The sequence below is a fragment of the Chelonia mydas genome, chromosome 3, assembly GCF_015237465.2.
Source record: "Chelonia mydas isolate rCheMyd1 chromosome 3, rCheMyd1.pri.v2, whole genome shotgun sequence".
Lineage (NCBI taxonomy): Eukaryota > Metazoa > Chordata > Testudines > Cheloniidae > Chelonia > Chelonia mydas.
In genome coordinates, this window is record NC_057851.1 from 43,032,935 (window position 1) to 43,055,914 (window position 22,980).

Sequence of the window (22,980 nt, forward strand, 5' to 3'; positions counted from 1 at the left end):
TTTATTTTTTGATAGGGATAGCGATTAGATAATTTGGTGTTGTACTGTGGTCTAGAATAACACTTGCCCAGATCTATTTAATTCCTATAGCTACTTACCTAAAAACCCCAGCAATAAATGATAGGTGAGGCAAGGAATGGAACATTAATAGATTTTAAGAAAGATTAAACATTCTTCAATTGTTCAGATGACACTTAAACATAGGATTCATTCATATTCTTTTTAGTCTTTCTGAATTACAAACTTGGGACTTGAGTGATTTTTTTTTTTTTTTTTTTTTTTAAGATGCTTTATAGTGAATATAGAAACAGTACATTCTCTTACGTGGCAAAAACTGTAAATTGCTCTGGTCCCCTATAGTCTTGTGGATGGAGCACAAGGCTGAAGAATCAGGAGTCCTGAAATCTCTTCATCGCTGCTATTTGCTTGTGGTGACAATGGGCAACTTTAGTCCCATTTTTTTGGATGGGAGCTCTGGGGGTGGGGCGGGGTGACACCTGGACTCTCTTGAAGTCAACAGGAGTTTTGCCACAGATTTCAGTTGGGCCAGGCTTTCATCCTGGGTGTTCAGCACTGCTGATATTTGAGACATACAAATTTGAAAATGCTAGCCTTAATTTCTTTACCTTAATTTTTCCACCTCTGTAAAGACACAGACACTTTAAGGCTGGGTGTGTGTGTGTGTGTGTGTGTGGTTATATTACAGCTTGTCACGGGGTGTCAGGTTGAGGCAGACAATTTAAAGGAGTAGCTATGGCTCAAATGGCAAGAGTAACTAGGGTGTTCTGTCTTTAGGGCAGCTTGGCCTAGTGGCCAGAGTCCATAGGGCCACCATTGCTCCCAGGGCAGTGTGGCTTAGTGCCCAGAGTCCTTGGAGCTGCCCTTGGGCAGTCATGTCCACCCTACACGTGCCTGCACCCAGCGGTAAATGTGGGGCAGGATAGGGGGCTCCTGGCTCACCCTACCCCACCAGATTCCGACCCAGGACCTTATGAAACCCAGTCAGGCTTGTTTCCCATTTCAATCTTCGTATTCCCTGGGCTGCCTCCTACCCTTGCTTCCGGCTCCATAAGTTCCTTTGGAGGTAGTGACCTCCTGTCGCTCTGTTCCTCTCTAGCTGAGGGGAGTTCCAGCTCAGATGCCGTGTCTTCAGCCTTGGCAGTCTGGAGCTCCAGCAGTTCTCTGGCAGGAGCCTGCAGCATATGTCCACACTCGTCCTCAGTCAGTCCAGCCTGGGCTGGGCTGCTACCTTTTATATCCTTCTTCCAGCTAGAGCATGCTCAGCAGGGTCAAGGGTCATGGCCTCTTCAGCCCACAATGTGTTGTCAATCCCAGGTGGGCCAGTGCGAGGTAGAGATACCCCGTCCCACAGCTACATATTATATTTCTTAACGTTTTTAATCCTCTACTTGTAAATAAATGTTTTATATAGGATTGTCAAGCGATTAAAAAATTAATCGCTATTAATCTCTCAAAAATTAATCACGCGATTAAACAATAATAGAATAACATTTATTTAAATATTTTTGATGTTTTCTACATTTTCAAATCTATTGATTTCAGTTACAGCACAGAATACAAAATGTACAGTGCTCACTTTATATTCTTATTACAAATATTTTCACAGTAAAAAACAAAAGAAATAGTATTTTTCAGTTCATCTAATACACATATTGTAGTGCAATCTCTTTATCATGAAAGTTGAACTTACATATGTAGAATTAGGTACAAAAAAGCCTGTATTCAAAAATAAAACAATGTAAAACTTTAGAGCCTACAAGTCTACTCAGTCCTGCTTCAGCCAATTGCTCAGACAAATGTTTGGTTACAATTTGCAGGAGATAATGTTGCCCGCTTTTTGTTTACAGTGTCACCTGAAAGTGAGAACAGGAGATTGCATGGCACTGTTGTAGCCGGTATCACAAGATATTTACATGCCAGGTGCTCTAATGATTCATGTGTTCCTTCATGCTTCAGCTACCATTCCAGAGGACATGCGTCCATGCTGATGACGAGTTTTGCTTGGTAATGATCCAAAGTAGAACAGACCGACGTATGTTCATTTTCATCATCTGAGTCAGATGCCACCAGCAGGTTGATTTTTCTTTTTTTTGGTGGTTTGGGTTCTGTAGTTTCCTCATCGTAGTGTTACTCTTTTAAGACTTCTGAAAGCATGCTCCACACCCCATCCCTCTCAGATTTTGGAAGGCACTTCAAATTCTTAAACCTTGGCTTGAGTGCTGTAGCTATTTTTAGAAATCTCACATTGGTACCTTCTTTGTATTTTGTCAAATCTGCTGTGAAAATGTTCTTAAAATGAACAATATGTACTGGGTCATCATCCGAGACTGCTATAACAGGAAATATATGGCAGAGTGCGGGTAAAACAGAACAGGAGACATACAATTCTCCCCTCAAGGAGTTCCGTCACAAATTTTATTGCATATTTTTTTTAACGAGCATCGTCGGCATGGATGCATGTCCCCTGGAATGGTGGCCGAAGCATGAAGGGGCATACGAATGTTTAGCATATCTGGCATGTAAATACCTTGCAACGCCGGCTACAAAAGTGCCATGCAAACGCCTGTTCTCATTCTCAGGTGACGTAAATAAGAAGCAGGCAGCAGTATCTCCCGTAAATGTAAACAAGCTTGTTTGTCTTTGCGAGTGGCTGAACAAGAAGCAGAACTGAGTGGACTTTTGTAGGCTCTAAAGTTTTACATTGTTTTGTTTTTGAGTGCAGTTATGTAACAAACAAAATTTACATTTGTAAGTTACACTTTCACAATAAAGAGATTTCACTACAGTACTTATATGAGGTGAATTGAAAAATACTGTTTCTTCTGTTTATCATTTTACAGTCCAAATATTTGTAATAAAAATTAATAAGTGAGAACTGTACACTTTTTTTGTGTTCTGTGTTGTAGTAGGTTTCAGAGTAGCAACCGTGTTAGTCTGTATTTGCAAAAAGAAAAGGAGTACTAGTGGCACCTTAAAGACTAATAAATTGGTTAGTCTCTAAAGCACCACTAGTATTCCTTTTCTTTTTGTGTTGTAATAGAAATCCATACATTTGACAATGTAGAAAAACATCCACAAATGTTTAATAAATTTCAATCGGTATTCTATTGTTTCACAGGGCGCTTAATCGCGATTAATTTTTTAAATGGTGATTAATTTTTTTGAGTTAATTGTGTGAGTTAAATGCAACCAACCAACAGCACTAGTTTTATAGTTTTCTATACATAGAATCACAGAATATCAGGGTTGGAAGGGACCTCAGGAGGTCTAGTCCAACCCCCTGCTCAAAGCAGGACCAATCCCCAACTAAATCATCCCAGCCAGGGCTTTGTCAAGCCTGACCTTAAAAATATCTAAGGATGGAGATTCCACCACCTCCCTAGGTAACGCATTCCAGTGTTTCACCACCCTCCTAGTGAAAAAGTTTTTCCTAATATCCAACCTAAACCTCCCCCACTGCAACTTGAGACCATTACTCCTTGTTCTGTCATCAGCTACCACTGAGAACGGTCTAATCCATCCTCTTTGGAACCCCCTTTCAAGTAGTTGAAAGCAGCTATCAAATCCCCCCTCATTCTTCTCTTCCGCAGACTAAACAATCCCAGTTTCCTCAGCCTCTCCTCATAAGTCATGTGTTCCAGTCCCCTAATCCTTTTTGTTGCCCTCCGCTGGACTCTTTCCAATTTTTCCACATCCTTCTTGTAGTGTGGGGCCCCAAACTGGACACAGTACTCCAGATGAGGCCTCACCAATGTCGAATAGAGGGGAACGATCACGTCCCTCGATCTGCTGGCAATGCCCCTACTTATACATCCCAAAATGCCATTGGCCTTCGCAACAAGGGCACACTGTTGACTCCTATCCAGCTTTTCGTCCACTGTAAGCCCTAGGTCCTTTTCTGCAGGACTGCTGCCTAGCCATTCGGTCCCTAGTCCGTAGCGGTGTATGGGATTCTTCCGTCCTAAGTGCAGGATTCTGCACTTGTCCTTGTTGAACCTCATCAGATTTCTTTTGGCCCCAATCCTCTTATTTGTCTAGGGCCCTCTGTATCCTATCCCTACCCTCCAGTGTATCTACCTCTCCTCCCAGTTTAGTGTCATCTGAAAACTTGCTGAGGGTGCAATCCACACCATCCTCCAGATCATTAATGAAGATCTTTAATAAAACCGGCCCGAGGACCGACTTTTGGAGCACTCCACTTGATACCGGCTGCCAACTAGACATGGAGCCAATGATCACTACCCGTGGAGCCCGACAATCTAGCCAGCTTTCTATCCACCTTATCGTCCATTCATCCAGCCCATACGTCTATAACTTGCTGGCAAGAATACTGTGGGAGACTGTGTCAAAAGCTTTGCTAAAGTCAAGGAACAACACGTCCACTGCTTTCCCCTCATCCACAAAGCCAGTTATCTCGTCATAGAAGGCAATTAGATTAGTCAGGCATGACTTGCCCTTGGTGAATCCATGCTGACTGTTCCTGATCACATTCCTCTCCTCTAAGTGCTTCAGAATTGATTCCTTTAGGACCTGTTCCATGATTTTTCCAGGGAGTGAGGTGAGGCTGAGTGGCCTGTAGTTCCCCGGATCCTCCTCCTTCCCTTTTTTAAAGATGGGCACTACATTAGCCTTTTTCCAGTCGTCCGGGACCTCCCCCGATTGCCATGAGTTTTCAAAGATAATGGCGAATGGCTTTGCAATCATATCCGCAAACTCCTTTAGCACTCTCGGGTGCAGCCCATCCGGCCCCATAGACTTGTGCTCGTCCAGCTTTTCTAAATAGTCCCGAACTACTTTTTTCTTCACAGAGGGCTGGTCACCTCCTCCCCATGCTCTGCTGCCCAGTGCAGCAGTCTGGGAGCTGACCTTGTTCCTTGCCTGATGGAATCCTGGTCTATGATTGGGGCCCATAGGCACAAATGTAATTCAAATTATATATATATATATATATATAATAAACCAATAATGCTAAAGCTATGTAATTGCTACTCTGCATTTAAAAGGACACTTTAATTTAAATTAAATCCCAATTTTAGCTCTTCCATATGAAAGGATTTTACCTGAAATGTAATATTAAGGTATATGCCTTCATGAATTAGTGAGAAATATCATTATGTAAATATTACTCTGCAGTGTTGGAATTAAAACTTATCAGCTTTTTTCTGTTCTATGAGAACCAGAATGTGACACTCTAAAACCAAGTGAAACTTACTCATAACTTAGATGATAAAATTAAAATAGTAAGGCACACACATTAAATAGAAGAAATGGTAGAACACTTAACTAGATTAAAACTGAAAAAATTTAAACAGTAATAATGGATAAATGACACTTTTTTTGTTCTTAAATTATTTGCCATATTTTTGTCCTTTTAAGAAGTCATTTTTTAAAATGCTTGATAGCGAATTTGAAAGTTTTAGATTTTACTAATGAAGATTTTTTTTAAAAAAATCATTTATACGATTCATTTTGCTTGGTCAAGTTTTAAATGCAGTTATATTCATGAATATTGATTTAGTACACTTTTGTATTTTATCCCCTAAAACAAATAGAAAATCAGCTTATTTGGGGGGAGTTGAATTTCGAATACCTGGGGCACTAAACTTTCTTTAACAAGACATTAACATTTTGAAATGAAAAATTGTGCAATGGCCTAGACTAGACTCTAGTAAACTAAATTGGCAATAATGACCTAGTTAAATCTTCAGTAATTAAACCTGCATTTATCAAAAGATTGATCAAAGAGTAAATATCTTAATCAGGCAAATTATCTTCTCAAAAGTGGTTTTGACAGCCCTGGAGACTGAAAGTTATTAAATCACAGAACAGATACAGCACAGGCAATGACAGTGCATGGTTCCTTTTGGCAGCCTCCCTATCAATGTGCTATCTTCTTCTGGAGGGCCATATTTAGAGTAGTAGCTAGGCTCCATGCCCATTTAGTCCTATTCCTGATGACAAGGTGCCAATTGCGTTTGGGGGTATGATTTGAAAATAGGTCTGAGACCGCCAATTTATTTTAAGTAGGCTAATGTACATTGACATATAAGGAAAAATTCAAACACCTGTGCTTTATAATCCCCATATTTAGGCTTTGTGTGGATACAAAGAAATTCTGAATACTTTTCTAAATAAAAATGCCTTTGTGTGTTTTGAAAATTTAGATACTGTATCATTGTGCCACTGTGCATGAGACTAGAAATTGTGAGGCTAAACCAGAGACATAGAAGGGTAAATGCACTGTCATAGTTTCAGTGAAATAGAAAAGTAAACACGACAAATGTTAATATGCAATTATATTTTGAAAAGGTTTCAATCATATTTGGTGGTACTTGGGTGAAAAGCTTTCCAAAACCTTTTTTTAGAATTTTTTTTACCAGATTGCACCTTGCTTTCCCTGCAAGGTTCTAAACTTGTAATGCACTTGGTTTTTAGGTATTGAAAATGAAACTTCAGTATGTGAGGCTACAGATGGCTCTTGTGAAGTTTTTAATGAAAAGAAGAATAAGCCCAGTGGGGAATCAAAGAAAACTGGGAGAATCAAAAAGGTCAGTCTTCGTAGACACAATGGCAAGACCATTTTTTATATGTAATATATAATTTTAACACCTTTAAAAGATAACTTTCCTCAGTATGCAATGCAAAATGATCTATTGAATTTTCTGTCATTTTTTTTGTTTATATTTTGGGTGAATATTGAATAGGAAGGCCTAGACAGCCTACTCTAGTGAGGCTTGGCTATGTATGAACTACATCATATGATTGTCAGTGTATTAGAATATGACTTGGAAACATGCCTTAAGTTTCTCTTTATCAGAGAACTACTAATTGTGATATTTTTAGCAGTTGTATTGTGAAGCATCCATTTAAACAAAGTGGGTTTCACTTCTATGTGATGTATAGTACTAAACAATTTATGGTTCAAGCAGGACTTGAATGTAAAACTTGGAAGATGAAGCATCACTATAGAACTACTGTCACTTAATCCTTCTAGTTTTTCACTTTTTAAAAACCTTGTTCTTGGTAAATGTAAAATTGATTAGCAGCAAATATAACTGGTAAAAGTAAATTAACACACTATGTACCAAATGGAAGAATGAAGATAAAGATGGCTGAAGTTTCTTGCAGACAAAATCACCCAGAGAGAATACAGAGAGATGAAGTATAAATCAGCTAAAGTAGGATAGAAAGCTAGCTCATGTGTTTCAATGAATGTCTGTCTAAAGAATTTCAGAGATCTGCTGATCAAAAGACCTATTTTCCTTCTACATTGAAATATTAAGTAGGTGCAATTATTAGAGAGCTTCCAAATTAAATGCCACTCTTGGTAGCAACTTGCTGGACTAGATAGACCAATGGTTGCTTTGGGTTGAAATTATGACTTTATTTCCTGCCTTTATGCTACTTGATTCTTTTAACTGTTCACAGACAGATTCTCTTTAAAAAGAAAGAGAACAGACTTGCTGAAATCGCAGCTGTTGCTATATTTGAAGATTTCTGGTCCACTATTTTGAAGAATTTAGTCAGAACAATTTCATGGTTTGCCACAAAAATATGACACTGTATTGCACCCCCAGAAAATATCACCATTCAATCTTTGTTAGGACTACTTACAATAGCAGTGATTGAGATTTTGTATCAGATTTGTTGTCACTGATTTATTCATCTTTAGTCTGTGTAAATTATTTACTACCACAAGTGTATACAATAGTTCCAATTTTATCTCCTTGCTCTTATCTATTTTGGGATCCTTGTTTATCCTAACTTTTTTTTGCTTGCTTAGTATTAAGCATATTACATAATGCAATATGCAAGCAGTATAGCAGAATCCATCTCATCACAATACAAATTCAAAGGCTCTTTCAAAAGCTCATAAATTGCTATTGCTTCCAGTCTAATTGAACCCAAGAGTGGTTCTGCAGAATTCCAGTTGTATAAGGCTGTGTTTGATCTTGCTACTGTAGTTACAGATACTCATTTTGAAATGTGATCTGCTCAAGTTATTATTTAACCTGTAAAAAACAGTCTGGGAAACAATATAATCTATAGTTAATTTTCCTTCAAAAGTTTGTTTAGAATCAGGACTCCCATAAGAAGTATTTTGAATGATAATTGATTTTAATACATTCTCACAAGCGAAAAGGTTGTCACTATATTAACTGGGATTGAAGAATTGTGTCTCCAGCCCTCTCTCTTTCTCCATTAGTGTTGAACATCAATGATGCCTGTACTGTCTAGGTGAGATGTAGATCTCTGCAAAGTGCAGTATCTGTTGCTCCTTCCCACCCAGCACTCGAGAAGCCTGAGAGCTTCACCTATGAAAGCACCTGATGGAGAAGGCTGCGAGGCCCCTCTCTGATCCGGGTCAGGGAGACCTCCCTATACAGCCTCAACTGACCAACAGCGCCCACCAAGTATGTGCCAACATCTAAGCCCCAAGAGTCTTCTAGGGCTCCCCATGAGACTAGAGGGCACTCTCATGGGCATAAGGACAGATCCTCTTTGAGGACTGTCCATAAGAAACGTGCTTCCCCCCCCAAGCCACTTTAGGTCGGGTGGGACGTTACATTTTGACCTTAAAGAACTGGCTCCAGTGAAGACTCCCAGATTAGAAGGTAAAGCACGTAAAAAGAAAGATCAATCAGTCACCTTGGTACGAAAGCAAGAGGATAGGCGTTGGCTCATTCAGTCTGAGTGCTGGTCTGGACCCATCATCAGTAGAGCTTTGATCATCTAAAGACGGTCTGGCTGCCACAGATACACCAGGTCCTTCAGACTTGACTGCTGCACTCCCTATACTCCTGGAGGAATTCTGTGCCAATAAATCTTAAAATTCTGCACACAATATTTCAAAGTTCTGCGTATTTTATTTGTCAAAATAACAATATAATCATGCCTCCCCCATGCAGATCCTGGCAGCAGTCTTCCCTTGCCGCTTCAGAGAAGCAACCATGGTACGGGGATCGGTGAGCGGAGCAGACTCTGACACTGTGGGAGAGCAGCAGGTGTCCACTGCAAAGGAGGCAGTCCCAGCCTCTTCCCCAGTGGTACAATTGTTGCCAGATGAGGCAGTTGCAGGGCCTGGGCGGGCTAGCTCACCCGATGACTTCAAGGAGCACCAAGCAATGCTGTGAAGGATGGCCTTGAATTTGGGTTTGGAGGTGGAGGAAATGGTGGAGCAATTGGACAACCTATTCAATGTGCTTACAGCATCAACCCCCTCACAGGTCACATATCCTGTGCACAAAGGGGTTCTAAAGATAGCCAAGGCCCTCTGGCAAACCCCATCCTCTATCCCCCCAACTTCCAAGTGGGCCTAAAAGAAATATTTTGTGCCTGCTAAAGGGTTTGAATATTTGTATACCTACCTGCCCCCGGGATCGCTGGTTCTGTGGCCAATGAAAGGGGCAGACGAGTTCCACTCCCAAAAATAAAGATGGCAAGAGGTTGGACCTTTTCAGAAGGAAAGTTTATTCGATGGTCAGCCTTCAGTTTAGAGTGTCTAGCCATCAAGCCCCACTGGGCAGACACAACTTTAATTTTGTGGGACTCCCTAAACAAGTTTAAAGACTCCCTGCCTGAGGACCTGGGCCAGAGGTTTGCCACCATTTTGGAGGAGGATACCGCTGTGGCGAGGAGCTCCCTCCGGATGGCCTGGGATGCGGCCGATTTGGCAGCATTTCAAAAATGGGTCTTTGGCCCCCTTTCATTTCTGAATTAAGAAATAGCGGGAGTAGAACCCTTTTCCCCTCATATCCCGAGGGACCTCCTCCGCTTCCAGCCATAGGTGGTTTTCCACTTCTTAAATGAGGAGTTGCTCGTGGGAAGTGTCCCTGAAGAGGACATGGAAAGGAGGGAAGGCCAAAAATTACAGGGTGTTGCCCAGAGATATTATGTCAAGCACCCAGCAGTCTGAGGTTACTCGCAACCAAGCAGACCCAAAGGTGGCTGAGGAATGACTAGGGTGCTGGATTCTGAGGCATGCTTGGGCGCCATCCTTGAGCGCACCCTCAAAACTAGTGCTCTGATCCCCTTGGTGTTTTGAGGAGCTCAGCTGGACAGATGAACGGGAAGTAGGGGGCAACAGTGACAGCTGAATGCCATGACTTCATCTCTTTTCTTAGAGAAGCCCTGCCGGGGAGGCCAAGGCCTAGAAGATGGGGGTGGCCTGAACTGTCTCCTCGCTGATTGTAGTGTATGCAAACCTAGTGAGTGGAGGGTAGCTTGAGTGTCCTTGAGTCCATGCAGCCTCGCAGCCATTTGCTCCAAGAAGAGCCCACTCCCATCAAAGGGGGGGTCCTGGATGGAGGACTGCATTTCCTGGGACAGACCCGCAGATTGAAGCCAGGAACTCAGCCCCATCACCCTTTGTGGCCCTGTCGCTGATTGTGGTTTCCAGTGCCTTGGACCTTGACTGGGGGGCCCACCAGAGCAATCTTAGCACTCAAGGCTGTTGGTCCCAAGACAATCGTTTGGCCTGCCAGGCTTTTCTGCCTTACCTGAAGGGCAAGGTGGTGCAGGTCCTGATGGACAAGGCCACAATATTTTACATCAGCAGGTAAGGCAGAGTCCGGTCGTCAGCTCTTCATCAAGAAGCTCTCTGTCTGAGATTTCTGTGAGCAGCATGCCATTCATCTCATGGCTGCACACTTCCCCGGAGCCAGGAACATGGTGGCAGATTGCCTCAGCACGACCTTCTCATCTCGCCACGAGTGATCTCTCCAACCGGAGATGGTCAGTGTGATCTTCCGAAGATGGGAAACTCCCTGGGTGGACTTGTTCACGTCCTGGCAGAACAGAAAGTACTACATATTCTTCTCGATTCGGGGGATTGATGGGGCTCCCTATCAGACGCCTTTTTGCTCCCATAGTTGTGGGCTCTAATGTACGCCTTCCCAATGGTGCCATTAATCCATAAGTTCCTTGTGAAGGTCAAACAGGACAAGGCGAAGGTTATCCTAATAGCCCCGGTTTGGCCTCATCAACACTGGTTCGGCATGCTGCTGGACCTCTCTGTGGCCACCCCATTGCCACTGCCACTCTGGATGGATCTACTGTTTCAGAACCACAGCACTCCTTTGCACCCAAACTTGGCAGTGCTGCACCTGATGGCTTGGCTGCTGCATGGCTAAACGCACAAGAGTAGCCCCAACCCCAGACCCTGTAGGGCTGGGTGGCGGCCCTGGATGCCAGCAGTCCCAATCCCAGACCCCCGGCGGGCTGGGCAGCCTGGACCTCGCTGTGCAGGGCAGCCACGAACCCAGTCCCCACCGTGCAGCCCAGTGGTCTTTTGCACACAGTTGGGCCGTAGCTGTGTGTTAATTGGGCCACGGGTTGAGAACCGCGGGACTAGATGATCTCAGTGGATCCTTCTGGCCTTATCTGTGAATCTATAGTATTTCTGAAATTTATAGGTATAGTCTATAGCAGGGGTTCTCAACCTTTTTCTTTTTGAGTCCACCCCCCCGCCCCCACTCTCCAACATGCTATAAAAACTCCCCGGCCCACCTGTGCCACAGTAACTGGTTTTCTGCATATAAAAGCCAAGGCCAGCATTAAAGGGTAGCAAGCAGGGCAGTTGCTTGGGGCTGTGTGCCAGAGGCGCCCCTGCTAAACTACATTGCTCAGGCTTTGGCTGCAGCCCTGGGTGGTGGGGCTCCGGGCCCTGGACTTCAGCCCCATGCGGTGGGCTTTCAGCTTTCTGCCTGGGCCCCAGGGAGTTTAATGCTGGCCCTGCTTGGTGGCCTCCCTCAAACCTGCTTGTGGCCCCCTAGGAGGCCCCGGAGCCCTGGTTGAGAATCACTGGTCTATACAGTATCCCATTCCCAGCAAAATTCCTGTATACAATCATCTTACCACTGTTTACCACTTTCAGATATTAATACACTTGTTTGCTTTTTTACCATCTATCCCAGGGTGTCTTACACCTTCTACAGAAGGGGCAAATTCCTTACTTTGTCTCCTGGACCATAAATATAAACTTACAGGCTACATTAGTATCCTTAATTTACAGTAGAACTCACACCGATATCAGTGGAGGCTTGCACAAAGGTAAAATATAGCTTCTATGGCAAACAACTGAAAGTTTAGTTACTGTTGTTGGGTACCTAATTGTTATTTTGAGGTTGTCATTATCATGCCAGAAAACCAAAGCAATTCAGTGGGCTGCAGCTGCCTTATTGATGAGTCAGTATAAAACTGAATCTGTTCCCCTTTTTGGCATGAAAATCACCAAGAGGAAAAGCCACTGCTGATGAGATCCTCCCATTTGGGATATTTAACTTTTGGAAAATGAATATCCTTTGCAAGCTAACTGATATCTGGCATAATTCTGTATGTCGGAAACAGTCTAGTTTACAGAACTGCATTTTAAATTATATGCATACAGCTCTTGAAGATCGTTGTAAATCTCTCTGAACAACAGATTTCCTTTTTCCATTTCATTAGCAATTGACATAATTTTTTGTATTAGTAATATAACACTTTTATTAAGTGAATTAGTTTGTATGTTTGTCTTTATACATTTAAATTAACCACTTCTTTATGGATGCATACTGTAGGTTGAAGAGAATCTGTTAAGATTTATTTTACTTCTTTTGTATATTAGACTTATTTAAATAGTTGTGTCTTTCTTCATTACAGAAAACATAAAAGGTGCTTGAAGCTGCAGATTCATTAGCTTTGAAATCAGTGGCAGTTTTGCCTCAGTGCAAACTGCAACATTTGACTGATAGCTTTTTAACACAAGGTGTGCTGCCATTGTTGGGGATGGGTGAAGAAATGTTAATATTCATGGGGGTGCAAACTCCAAAAAAGACAGAAACTGACTTTTAAAGCTGAAACTGTTGACACGCACAAACTGTGGCTTTAAATAATTTCATTGGCACTTATGTCAGCTTTTAAATTTCATTTTTTATATTTAAAAAGCAAATTCCTATAGTGGTGGTAGTGTATTAACTGAAAACCAACAAACTATTAAGTTAAACAACAAGCCAGTTGGGGAGGCAAGTCTAAGCCTAATACATTAAGAAACTGAATACAGGTAAATCTCACCCTCAGAGATGTTCCAATAAGCTTCTTTCACAGACTAGACTCCTTCCTAGTCTGGACCCAATCCTTTCCCTGGTACAGTCCTTGTTAGTTCCAGCTCAGTGGTAACTAGGGGATTTCTCATGACTGCAGCCCCCTTTGTTCTGTTCCATCCCCTTTTATAGCTTTGGCACAAGGGGGGAATCTTTAGTCTCCCTGGGTCCTCACCCCTCCTAAATGGAAAAGCACCAGGTTTAAGATGGATTCCAGCATCAGGTGACATGTTCACATGTCCTGTGAGACCCCAGCCCCTATTCTTCCAAGGCTGGCCCACACTACCCAGGAAGGTTTGCAAGTAAACAGAGATCATTTACAGGTCATTGATTCTGAAGCACCCTTCATGGCTTCCACTTAATGGGTTTACATCAGTAATACAAGTTTATATCTTATTTTCTTAACTTCAGACATAGATATAATACATGCAAGCAAATAGGATAAACACACTCAGTAGATCATAAGCTTTGTAATGATACCTTACAAGAGACCTTCTGCATAAAGCATATTCCAGTTAAATTATATTCACACTCATAAGCATATTTCCATAAAACATTATGGAGTGCAACGTCACAACTGCTCCGAATTAACTTTGAAAAAACTTTTTTCACATTGCTCAATGTTTTAATAAATAGTAAAATGTGCAAGATCTGCCTCCAGATCATTTGGAGAGATGAGCATATATTAGTCAGTAATTGGTATTTTTATAGGATTAAAATTAGATTCAGAGCAGTTTTTAAAATGTTTGACCTCTACTGTGTCTCTTTTCCAAACTTTCTCTTTTTTTATTTCATCCTCTTTTTCTCCTTTTTTCCAATAGTAGTCCATGGTGTATATTTTTCCAAATTGTCATCTTTGTGTGTTTCTTGTTTTCTACTCTCTCCCTTCGCCTGTTATCTTTGGCATTCTCTGTTGTCTTCTTTCTTCTGCCTCTTAAATCTCCCTCTCCTGAACTTCTTTTCTGACTTAAACAATTTAATCTCTCCCTGTCTAACTCTTCTTACATAAGAACAGCCATACTAGGTCAGACCAAAGGTCCATCTAGCCCAGTATACTGGGGGGACGGCGGGGGTGTTGAAGGTGGGATATTGGGATTCCTACCAGAATGCTGACTCTAGGGTCTGCAGGGGGTTTCCTCTTTCTTGTTCATCTCATGTCTTTAATTTGAAGCCATTCTCCCTGCCTTTGTAAAAGTATCTGGCTGTTGGAAAGGAGAGAAGATTTTCTCCTTCCCACTCCAAATTTCCCTGGCTTTTATGAGGGCATGGAGCCTCTGTCGCTACTCCAGTCTCCTGGGTACTGTGATGGGAATTTTATGGTGCTGGTCTACCTTTCCATCTTTCTAGGAGGGACCTGTGTTTCTGTGTTATGGACCTGGTCACTGAAGTACTTGATTTCTAAAATGCAACAGTGAACACTGAAAGTATGTCCCTTAGTTCTGAGCCACTGGCAGAGGCCCGGGAGCTGGTAAGGCAAGCACATGACCTAGAGGAGATGGAGTAGGGCATTCCTAAACAAATGGAATATTGTTCTTTCACTCTGTTTTGCTTTTAACTGGACTTGACAAATCCAAACTAGTTATCTAGTGTGTGATCACCACTAGGAATGATTCCCCGGCCAAACCCTTGGCAGGATGAACTCCTGAGTAACCTGTCTGAGCACCAAATATGGAAAGTTCAGTTTTTACCTGGCTTTCTCATCTGGTTGAGTATATGAAAAGCACTTGTGGTCCTATTTCCTTTGTCACTGAAATAATTCCACTCTAGGTTATGGCTTTCTCCAGGTTTAGTGGTACAGCCAGTAGGGGAATATTTGGACAAAGTAGTGCATATTAAATAGGTGGCATATGTTGCTTGGACAAATTCTACTTGGCCTGTGAGGATGAGACACCTAACTTCCTCAGACCTCACGTCCAGAACTTAGCCAGGAACAAATGTAAAATATTATTGTTCCAAGCAAATTTTTATCATGGATGCATTTTATTTAGCAGTAAGAGAACAAATTTGGAGGTTGGGTGTGTCTCTCTGCAGAATAGGTCAGTTAACATACAGGAAATATCACATTGTTTTTAAGTATTGGCAGGATTTATAAATGCCGTTTCCTTTGAGAGATATTGAAATACATGTTTTATATTTCATGTGACTTGGAAAAAATATGCTTGTTGGCAGACTCTAAAATGAAATATTTAATGCAACTGTATTTATGAGAAAGACTTAAAGAAAAAGCAGAAATCATGTAAAGGTCCTATAGGTGTCTAATTTATAACACAGCATGCCTTCCAGACTTTGTGTCATTTGGGAAAAATGTGTTCTGTTTTAGAATACGAATGTGAAGGTCTTTAGGAATCACAGATGAATGATAAATAAAAAGGGTCGGTTTGCCTAATGCCACCTTTTCCAGTGTTTTATTAACAATAATTCTGGTATAAAAGTGCATTAGAAACTCAGTGATGCTCCCCAGATGGTTTTTTTTTACCATTTAGAAAAGAAACTGCTAATTCAGAACATGTTTTATGATAAAAGCACAATGTAAAATAAACCAGACACAAATAGTGTAGATAGTGTATATAAAGGGGGAAAAGGGAGTAAAAGTAATTAATTTAAAAAATCTAGAACTAAAAATTAAAACACATAGTTTGGCTCAGTTTTCTACTGGCCAACCATCTTAAAACACATTGATTGTCCTATTGAAGCAACAGGACACATCTGCTTAATAGATGACACCTAGCTTACAGAAATGTGCACTTCTGAATGAAGAGGGAATAACTGTTCATTGGGAGTGAAATTCACCCCAGTTCGGTAGTTTGCATATGGACTTCTGGGTGAATTTGGTGTTCCTTAAGCCTCATGGTAGACATTTTAAAAGAGAAGCTACTGATGGAGCATTCACACAGGCTAGTCGCTGTATCCATTCTGTGTGCTCCAGAGGCTCTCTGATGGCCCCACAAGGCTGTCTTTAAAGGGAGTGGTGTCAGGACAGGCTGAAGGATCCACAGTTGTGTGGACCCAGCAGTTTTTACACCCTGACTATGTGCCCTGTAGGCTGCAGCCAATATCTCAGTTTATAGGCTTGAGAAGCAGCTGCATGAGAGCTGTACTAGAACTCTGTGTATTGATCTTCAGTTAAGCAGCTTTTGTGGTAGATTTGAGGTAACCTATCTTTGAATGCAAGTTCAGCAAAGTTGGGAATCTGACTGTTAATACTAGTGTATTCCAAAGTATTGAGTTCGTGCTGAGGCAACCCACAGTAATATAAGTACATAGGATGAGATTTGCCACCCAGGCGGAGGGAATTGGATGGGAAACTGTAGTCTTTTAAAGCCATCTTTGTGGTCTCCCAGCCCATGGCCTCTGGGGCTGGAGAGGCCTCAGTGTAACTTAGCCCCTAAGTTACAGCAGCCTCTCTGGGCTGTGCTATGTGCCACAGTGCTGCCTGGGATCTCTGCAGCATGGCATGCTGGGGCCCTACCCTCCATAAGCCTCTGTTGCCCCAACCCCTGCCCCAATACCCCCACTATGGCTACCTTTTGCAGTGCCTGTGCTGGGGCAATCCTTTCACAGCTAGATATGGGGCTTTTTAGGACTTCTTTACATGGCTCTAGCCCTTGCCCTCTGTGTAAAGTGGCCACAGTGGATCTGACTCTTAGTGTTTTACAGATATACAGTCTAACTATTGATTGCGCCAGTATTTTTGCTATCCACCATATTCTCCTAATGGCTTCCGTGACATTGCCCACAGGAAATATGCCCCATGCTGGTAGTAAACAGGACCATATCACCTGGATCCAGGTTGATACGGACTTTATTGGAGGGATGTATTTGAGTGCCAAATATGAAAATGAAAAGTCCAGAAGCTGGATTTGTTTTTTTAGGAAATTGTATTAAGCTGATGAAGTTTCCAAGAGCTATTTGACACTAACAGCTTATGTGAATTTGGCAAAAATAAAGTGGAAAATCTTTTGGCTAAAAAAAGAATGAAATTTAATTATCTTAGATATGTACATTAAAAATCTTCTTTCCAGTCATTAGGATAGCAATAAGTACAGACATAATCAGCAGGTGCTACCATTAGCAAGTTAAGTGTTTGGTAAGATGCATTGTACGTTTCTAGTTAAGGTGCAGCAGGACTGAGTTAATAGCTTTTCACATTGGCTAATCTTCAGCTATCACTCATATTTAACACCACCATTTCAGCACACCACCTCACTTTTTGCACTGTTTTTCTTTTTGTTTACTTTGTTATTCCTCTATGCTTGACTGTTTAATTTCTTTTGTATTCTATAATTGTTTACTTTTGAACTATTATATGCCTGTGTAATTTACAGCAGTGTTTCCTAAGTCTCAGGTATAATAAATATAAATCTTTTCAAAAATATTTTTCATAACTGTGGCTAGCGCTTGTCTGTTTTCAACACAAACATTTTTTTTGGTCCTGTTTCTGTATATGTGTAGAATCATAGAAGCATAAGTCAGACGCAAGGGTCAATCTAGTCTAATCTCTTTCCAAGTTGCAGGTTTTGTTGAATCTAAACCATCCAAGATGGATGGCTATCCAGCCTCTTTTTGAAAACCTGCAATGAAAGAGCTTCCATGACTTCCCTAGGCAGTCTGTTTCATTGTCTTACTTTGCTTACAGTTAGAATTTTTTTTTATGTACTCTAAATCTCCTATGCTGTAGTTTGAACCCATTGCCTCTTGTTCTGTGCTCTGTGGCAAGAGAACAACTTTTCTTCATCTTTTTAATGGCAGCCTTTCGAGTATTTGAAGACCACTATCATGTCCTCCCTTAATCTCCTCCTTCCAAAGTAAACATACCCAGTTCCTTCAACCTTTGCTCATTTGGCTTGCATTCCATCCCTTTTATCAACTTTGTTGCTTGCCTCTGGATCTTTTCTAGTTTCTCTAAATTGGTGACCGAAATTGGACACAGTACTCTAGCTGAAGCCTAACCAGCATCACGTAGAGCGACACTGTCACCTCCCGTGACTTGTATGCTATGCCTCTGTTAATGCAACCCAAAATTGCATTTTTTTTAAATTTTGTTTTGCATCGTATTGTTGACTCATGCTGAGGTTGTGATCCTGTACAACTCCCAGATCCTTCTCAGCAATTATCCCCCATTCTGTATTTGTGCATTTGGTTTTTCTTCCCTAAGTGTAGCACCTTACATTTGTCTTTGTTGAATTTCATTTTGTCATCTGTAGCCCAGTTCTCCAATTTATCAAGATCCCTCTGAATTTTAGCTCTATCCTCCAAAGTGTTTGCAGCACCTCCCTCTCCAGTTTTGTCTCATCTGCAGATTTGATCAGTATGCTCTCTATTCCTACATCCAGATAATTAATAAAGATGTTAAATAACACCAGATCCAGAACTGATCCCTGTGGAACCCCACTTGAGACCTCCTTCCAAATTGCCATCATTTACTCCTAAGGGCATTCTGTGCCAAAAAATTAAAAATTCTGCAAGTTTTATTTGTCAATAAATAAATGCAGAGGCTCCAGCATGGCAGTGGGGAGCACAGGCCACTGGCTGTAGGAAGGTGGGAGATCACCCTGCGGCAACCCCACCCTGAGGACACAGACTCAGTGTGAGGCTGCACCCGACCCTGACACAGCACAAGGCCTAGGCCTGTCCCAGAAACACCCCGAGGCCCTGCCCCTTTACACCACGTGTGGGGCAGGCAGACTCACCCAGGCAGGATCCAAGTGTGGAAGGGGCTCAGTGTGGTGGGATCCAAGTGTAGGGTGAGAGGATTCTGTGTGGGACAGTTTGGGTGTAGGAAGTTCAGTGGGGGGGATCTGGATGCACAGAGGCTCGTTGTGGGGGTTCCATGTGCAGGGGCAATGGGACTCTGCAGGGGCTTGCAGGTGAAAGTGGTTGGGGCTTCCGCGGAGGGGTCTGGGTGCTGGGGGAGTAGGGCTTGGTGGAGTGGTGGTCTGGGTGCATCTAGTTGGGGGTCTGCATGTGGGGGCTCAGGGTGGTGTAGGGGGCTGGGGCTCATCAGGGTGGGGGTTTGAGTGCAGGGGTTGGGTCTGAAGGCAGGAAGTCTGGGTGAAGGGGGGCTCCAGATGCAGGGTTGAGGTTCAGTGGGGTGAAGTTCAGGTATGGAGGGGCTAGGAGAGTTCTGTGTGTACGGGGTGAGCCCATCTGGGTATGGGAGGTCCAGATGCACGGGGCTTGGGTGGATGCGGGAGCAGCTCCCCGCACAGCGACCCCTCTCCCCACAGCTGAGGAGTGATGGGGGCAGGAAGCGGGGGAGGATGCTGAGCTTTCTGCAGCGGGGGGAGGTTTCTGGAGGTAGGTTTGATACAGCCCCAGCCATTCTTTGCAGGGGAAGAGGAAGTCCCATCCTCTCCTGCTTCCAGCCCGTCCAATCCCAGCTCAGGGTAGGAGCCACCTCTCTGCCAGCTGCCTGAAATGGTGTAACTGCGCTGCTAGTGTGTGGTGCGTGACTGCTCTTGCAACTTCCCTTTGCATCCCTGTCAGTGGTGCAGAAGTCCCCCAGGAGTAATCATTCCATTAACAGTGACTCTTTGTTTGAGGTTGTGTAACCAATTATGTGGCCATTCAATGGTAGTTCCATCAAGCCCATGTTTCTCCAGCTTGTTTATCAGAATGTCATGTAGGACTGTATCAAAAGCATTGCTGAAGTCCAGATATATTATGTCCACCACATTCCTCCTATCTACCAAAACAATTACATTGTCAAAGAAGGAAATCAAGCTGGTTTGGCGTGATTTGTTCTTAGTAAATCCATGCTGGCTGCTAGTGATCGCCCCTTCAGTTATTCGCAAATTGAATGTACCGATATATACATTTCTGTGTTAGTGTATTTATTTCCCAAAAGCTGAACTGTGGTTAGTCTCTCTTCTTTGGAATTTCCTTTAAGTTTTTATTGTCTATTTCAAACTCTGAAAACTGTCTTTTAATGGCTTTTCTGTGTCCTCGTCCCATTTCTTTTAAAAATAATATATTTAATTAACGCAGGATAGGAACAAAGCATTTAAGCAAAAGGAAAAATGTGAACATATTTACAACATTGATAGTTATAACTCACTGTATAATCTGAAGCCAAATTGTTTATTTAAAGCCCATTCACATCAAAGAATGAAAATGCATTCTTGCTGCAAAGTAAAAGCCATTAGTCTAGTAAAATAATTCCAAGGAACTCTCCTCTTCTTATAGTGGATGAATTACTTAACTATACAATGGAGAACTATTCTGCACTGGTAGGGGAGTTTATACTGTGGGTCTGTTCTTTCTCTTATTGTGATTCATTAATAAGTAAGATGCAGTGAGGCTTTCAGCCACCTCTTGAGCCTGTGCTACAAGCCTTAAGCTGATTTACAGTATCTTAAGCATTCTCAACTATGTACATGATTCAAAGGAAAGTAGTTGTGGGGAGGGGTCAGCAAACTTGGGGTTGTGGAATGGCATGGGGAAATATTAGAAGAGACACTGTGTGGGTCTGTGGATCAATAGATTTGCAGGAAAAATTCTAGAACACAGATTTATTTAAAACAATATATGAATCAGACAAATATTTTCAAACAGACCTTACATACTGTTTTGTTACTGTGGGTAGTATATGTAATATAGTACTAAGCAGATCTGCTTGCCTTCAGTTTTTGGAAAACTTATTTTAGGTATATCTGTTTCTTGGGTAGACAGGTTGATGCTATATGCTTCAGAAAGATGAATAAGTACTTTGCCACAATTTTCTATGTTAAATAAAAGCATAGACTTGCTAAGAGAATGAATATATTCTGTATCTTGGTAATATACCTAATTTTCTTCTAATGATTGGTTACCAGCTTGAAGGTGTAACTCAAAGTATGGTAGCTGTACAATGGCATTGGACTGAAGTTTTTATAAACCAATTTGAAGTATTAATCATTATCACCAGCTGAAACTAGTATTACAGAACCATCTTGTTTGCACCGTCTCTTGCCCAGGCACCACATTGGTGGTTTTACTCTTGTATCTTAACAAATGGTTGTCACAAGGGGGTTCCAAGGATCTCTCCCTCCTTTTATAATAGATTCTACGTTTTCCCCCAAGAAATAATTTTTTGTCCATATAAGTGATTGTTAACATATTTGGATGGGGCCGTTGGAGCATTTGTTTATGCTTCAGAGAAGGGCAGATGGCAGAAAGTGTTTGTGCAGTTTTTAGCGGTTGCCTTCCCTGATGCCGAAGTGCATCACTTGTGATATGCCTGAACATCACTGTCCTTGGAATCATGTGACATGTAATCTGTTCAGAGATCTTATTTCCTGCAACATGCAGCAGGCCTGCGAACTAGTGTCTTAATCCTGATTTACTTTGTGTCTTTAGTGGAATCTCTTACAACTTAGTTTCTGTGGGAAAAAGTTTTTTTCATATTTTTGACTGTTTTCTTGTTCTTCCTTTTTAAAATCTCTAGCCAACAAGAACATTAGTCATGACAAGCATGTCCTCTGAGTAAGTACTAGATATTTTTGTGACTTTTCTATTCTGTGTAAATTTTGAACTTGTTTACAGCCTTGGCTTTCACATACTGGATTAAATTTATTTGTAGGTTATCCATGAAATATATTTCCTTCTGTTGACTGGCATGCATATGCTTAAATACATGGTGTTAATCTGTAGACTAGAGCATGGGTTCTCAACCTGTGATACGCGTACCCTTGGGGTACGCAGAGGTCTTCCAAGGGGTACATCAGCTCATCTATATATTTGCCTAGTTTTACAACAGGCAACATAAAAAGTACTAGCGAGGCCAGTACAAACAGACAATGGCTTGTTTATACTGTTCTATATAATATACTATACACTCAAATGTAAGTACAGTATTTATATTCCAGTTGATATATTTTAGAATTATATGGTAAAAATGAGAAAATAAGCAATTTTTCAGTAATGGTGTGTTGTGATGCTTTTGTATTTTTAGGTCTGATTTTGTAAGCAAGTAATTTTTAAGTGAGGTGAAAGTTGGGGTACAATAGGCAAATCAGACTCCTGAACGGGGTACAATAGTCTGGAAAGGTTGCGAGCCACTGAACTAGAGCGCATGTTATACTTGTGCTACTCAGCAGTTAACGGTAATAAAACTACAGTGAAAACTTCAATTTGAAATAAATTGGGAGTTTTGGGGAGGAAATGGAGGATTATACAGTAAATAGCATGGACTTTTTACCTGTGTCTTTGGTTTTGTCCTTATATATTTGAATTGTTTTTATAAAGAACATCATAACTGCCTGAAACATCAATTTAAATGTTTTATTTTACATAAATAGCTGTTAAAGTAGTATTTCTTTTAGGGTTTTTTAGACACTTGGTTACAAAGCATTAAAAGCCAGATGCCACTGCATATTTGTGGAAGCGTTAGTATTTTTCTGGCATACTCTTTTTATTCTCCTTAAACTCCTACAAAATAAAGAGCATCCGACAAAAACAAAGTCCTATATTTTATGCTAAATTCCTTTGGAAAAAAAGAGAGTTATTTGTGCCACCCACATGTCTGTTTCAGGTTTGAAAACATTTGATAAACCATGATGGTTATATAAAGATGAATACTTTAAAAATGCACTTTTCTAAAGCATTTCTTTAAAGATAACTTCTAACTGTGTTTCTGTCAATTTTTCCACTTTCATTATAAAATAATAGTTCAGGAAGCAGAAAAACTTAAAATATATTTTTAGTTTTATCTTCTGAATGCTTCATGAAACCCGACACATAACACCCATCCATTTTAGAGCATCAGTGCACTTCACAAGCCTTATATTTAATTGCACAACATGACATCCCCTATAAGGTCGGTAAATATGATCACCATGTTACAGATGAGACAAATGAAGCACAGGGAGGTTGTGATTTGTCCGAAAACATAGAAAAA

The 22,980-nt window shown here is 41.5% G+C and overlaps 1 protein-coding gene across 14 annotated transcripts in view; it reads left to right on the forward strand.

The window, feature by feature from the left end:
• The window catches only part of MCPH1 (microcephalin 1), a 224,524-nt gene that overhangs the window by 37,425 nt on the left and 164,119 nt on the right, over positions 1–22,980 (forward strand). For 12 of the 14 annotated variants that reach the window (XM_043542344.1, XM_043542355.1, XM_037894194.2 and 9 more), the window contains 2 exons: positions 6,457–6,569; positions 21,529–21,566. In XM_043542344.1, coding sequence (XP_043398279.1) covers positions 6,457–6,569; positions 21,529–21,566 — 151 coding nt within the window. The remainder of the gene's footprint in view (positions 1–6,456; positions 6,570–21,528; positions 21,567–22,980) is intronic. The other 2 variants (XM_043542346.1, XM_043542347.1) reach the window with 1 other exon arrangement.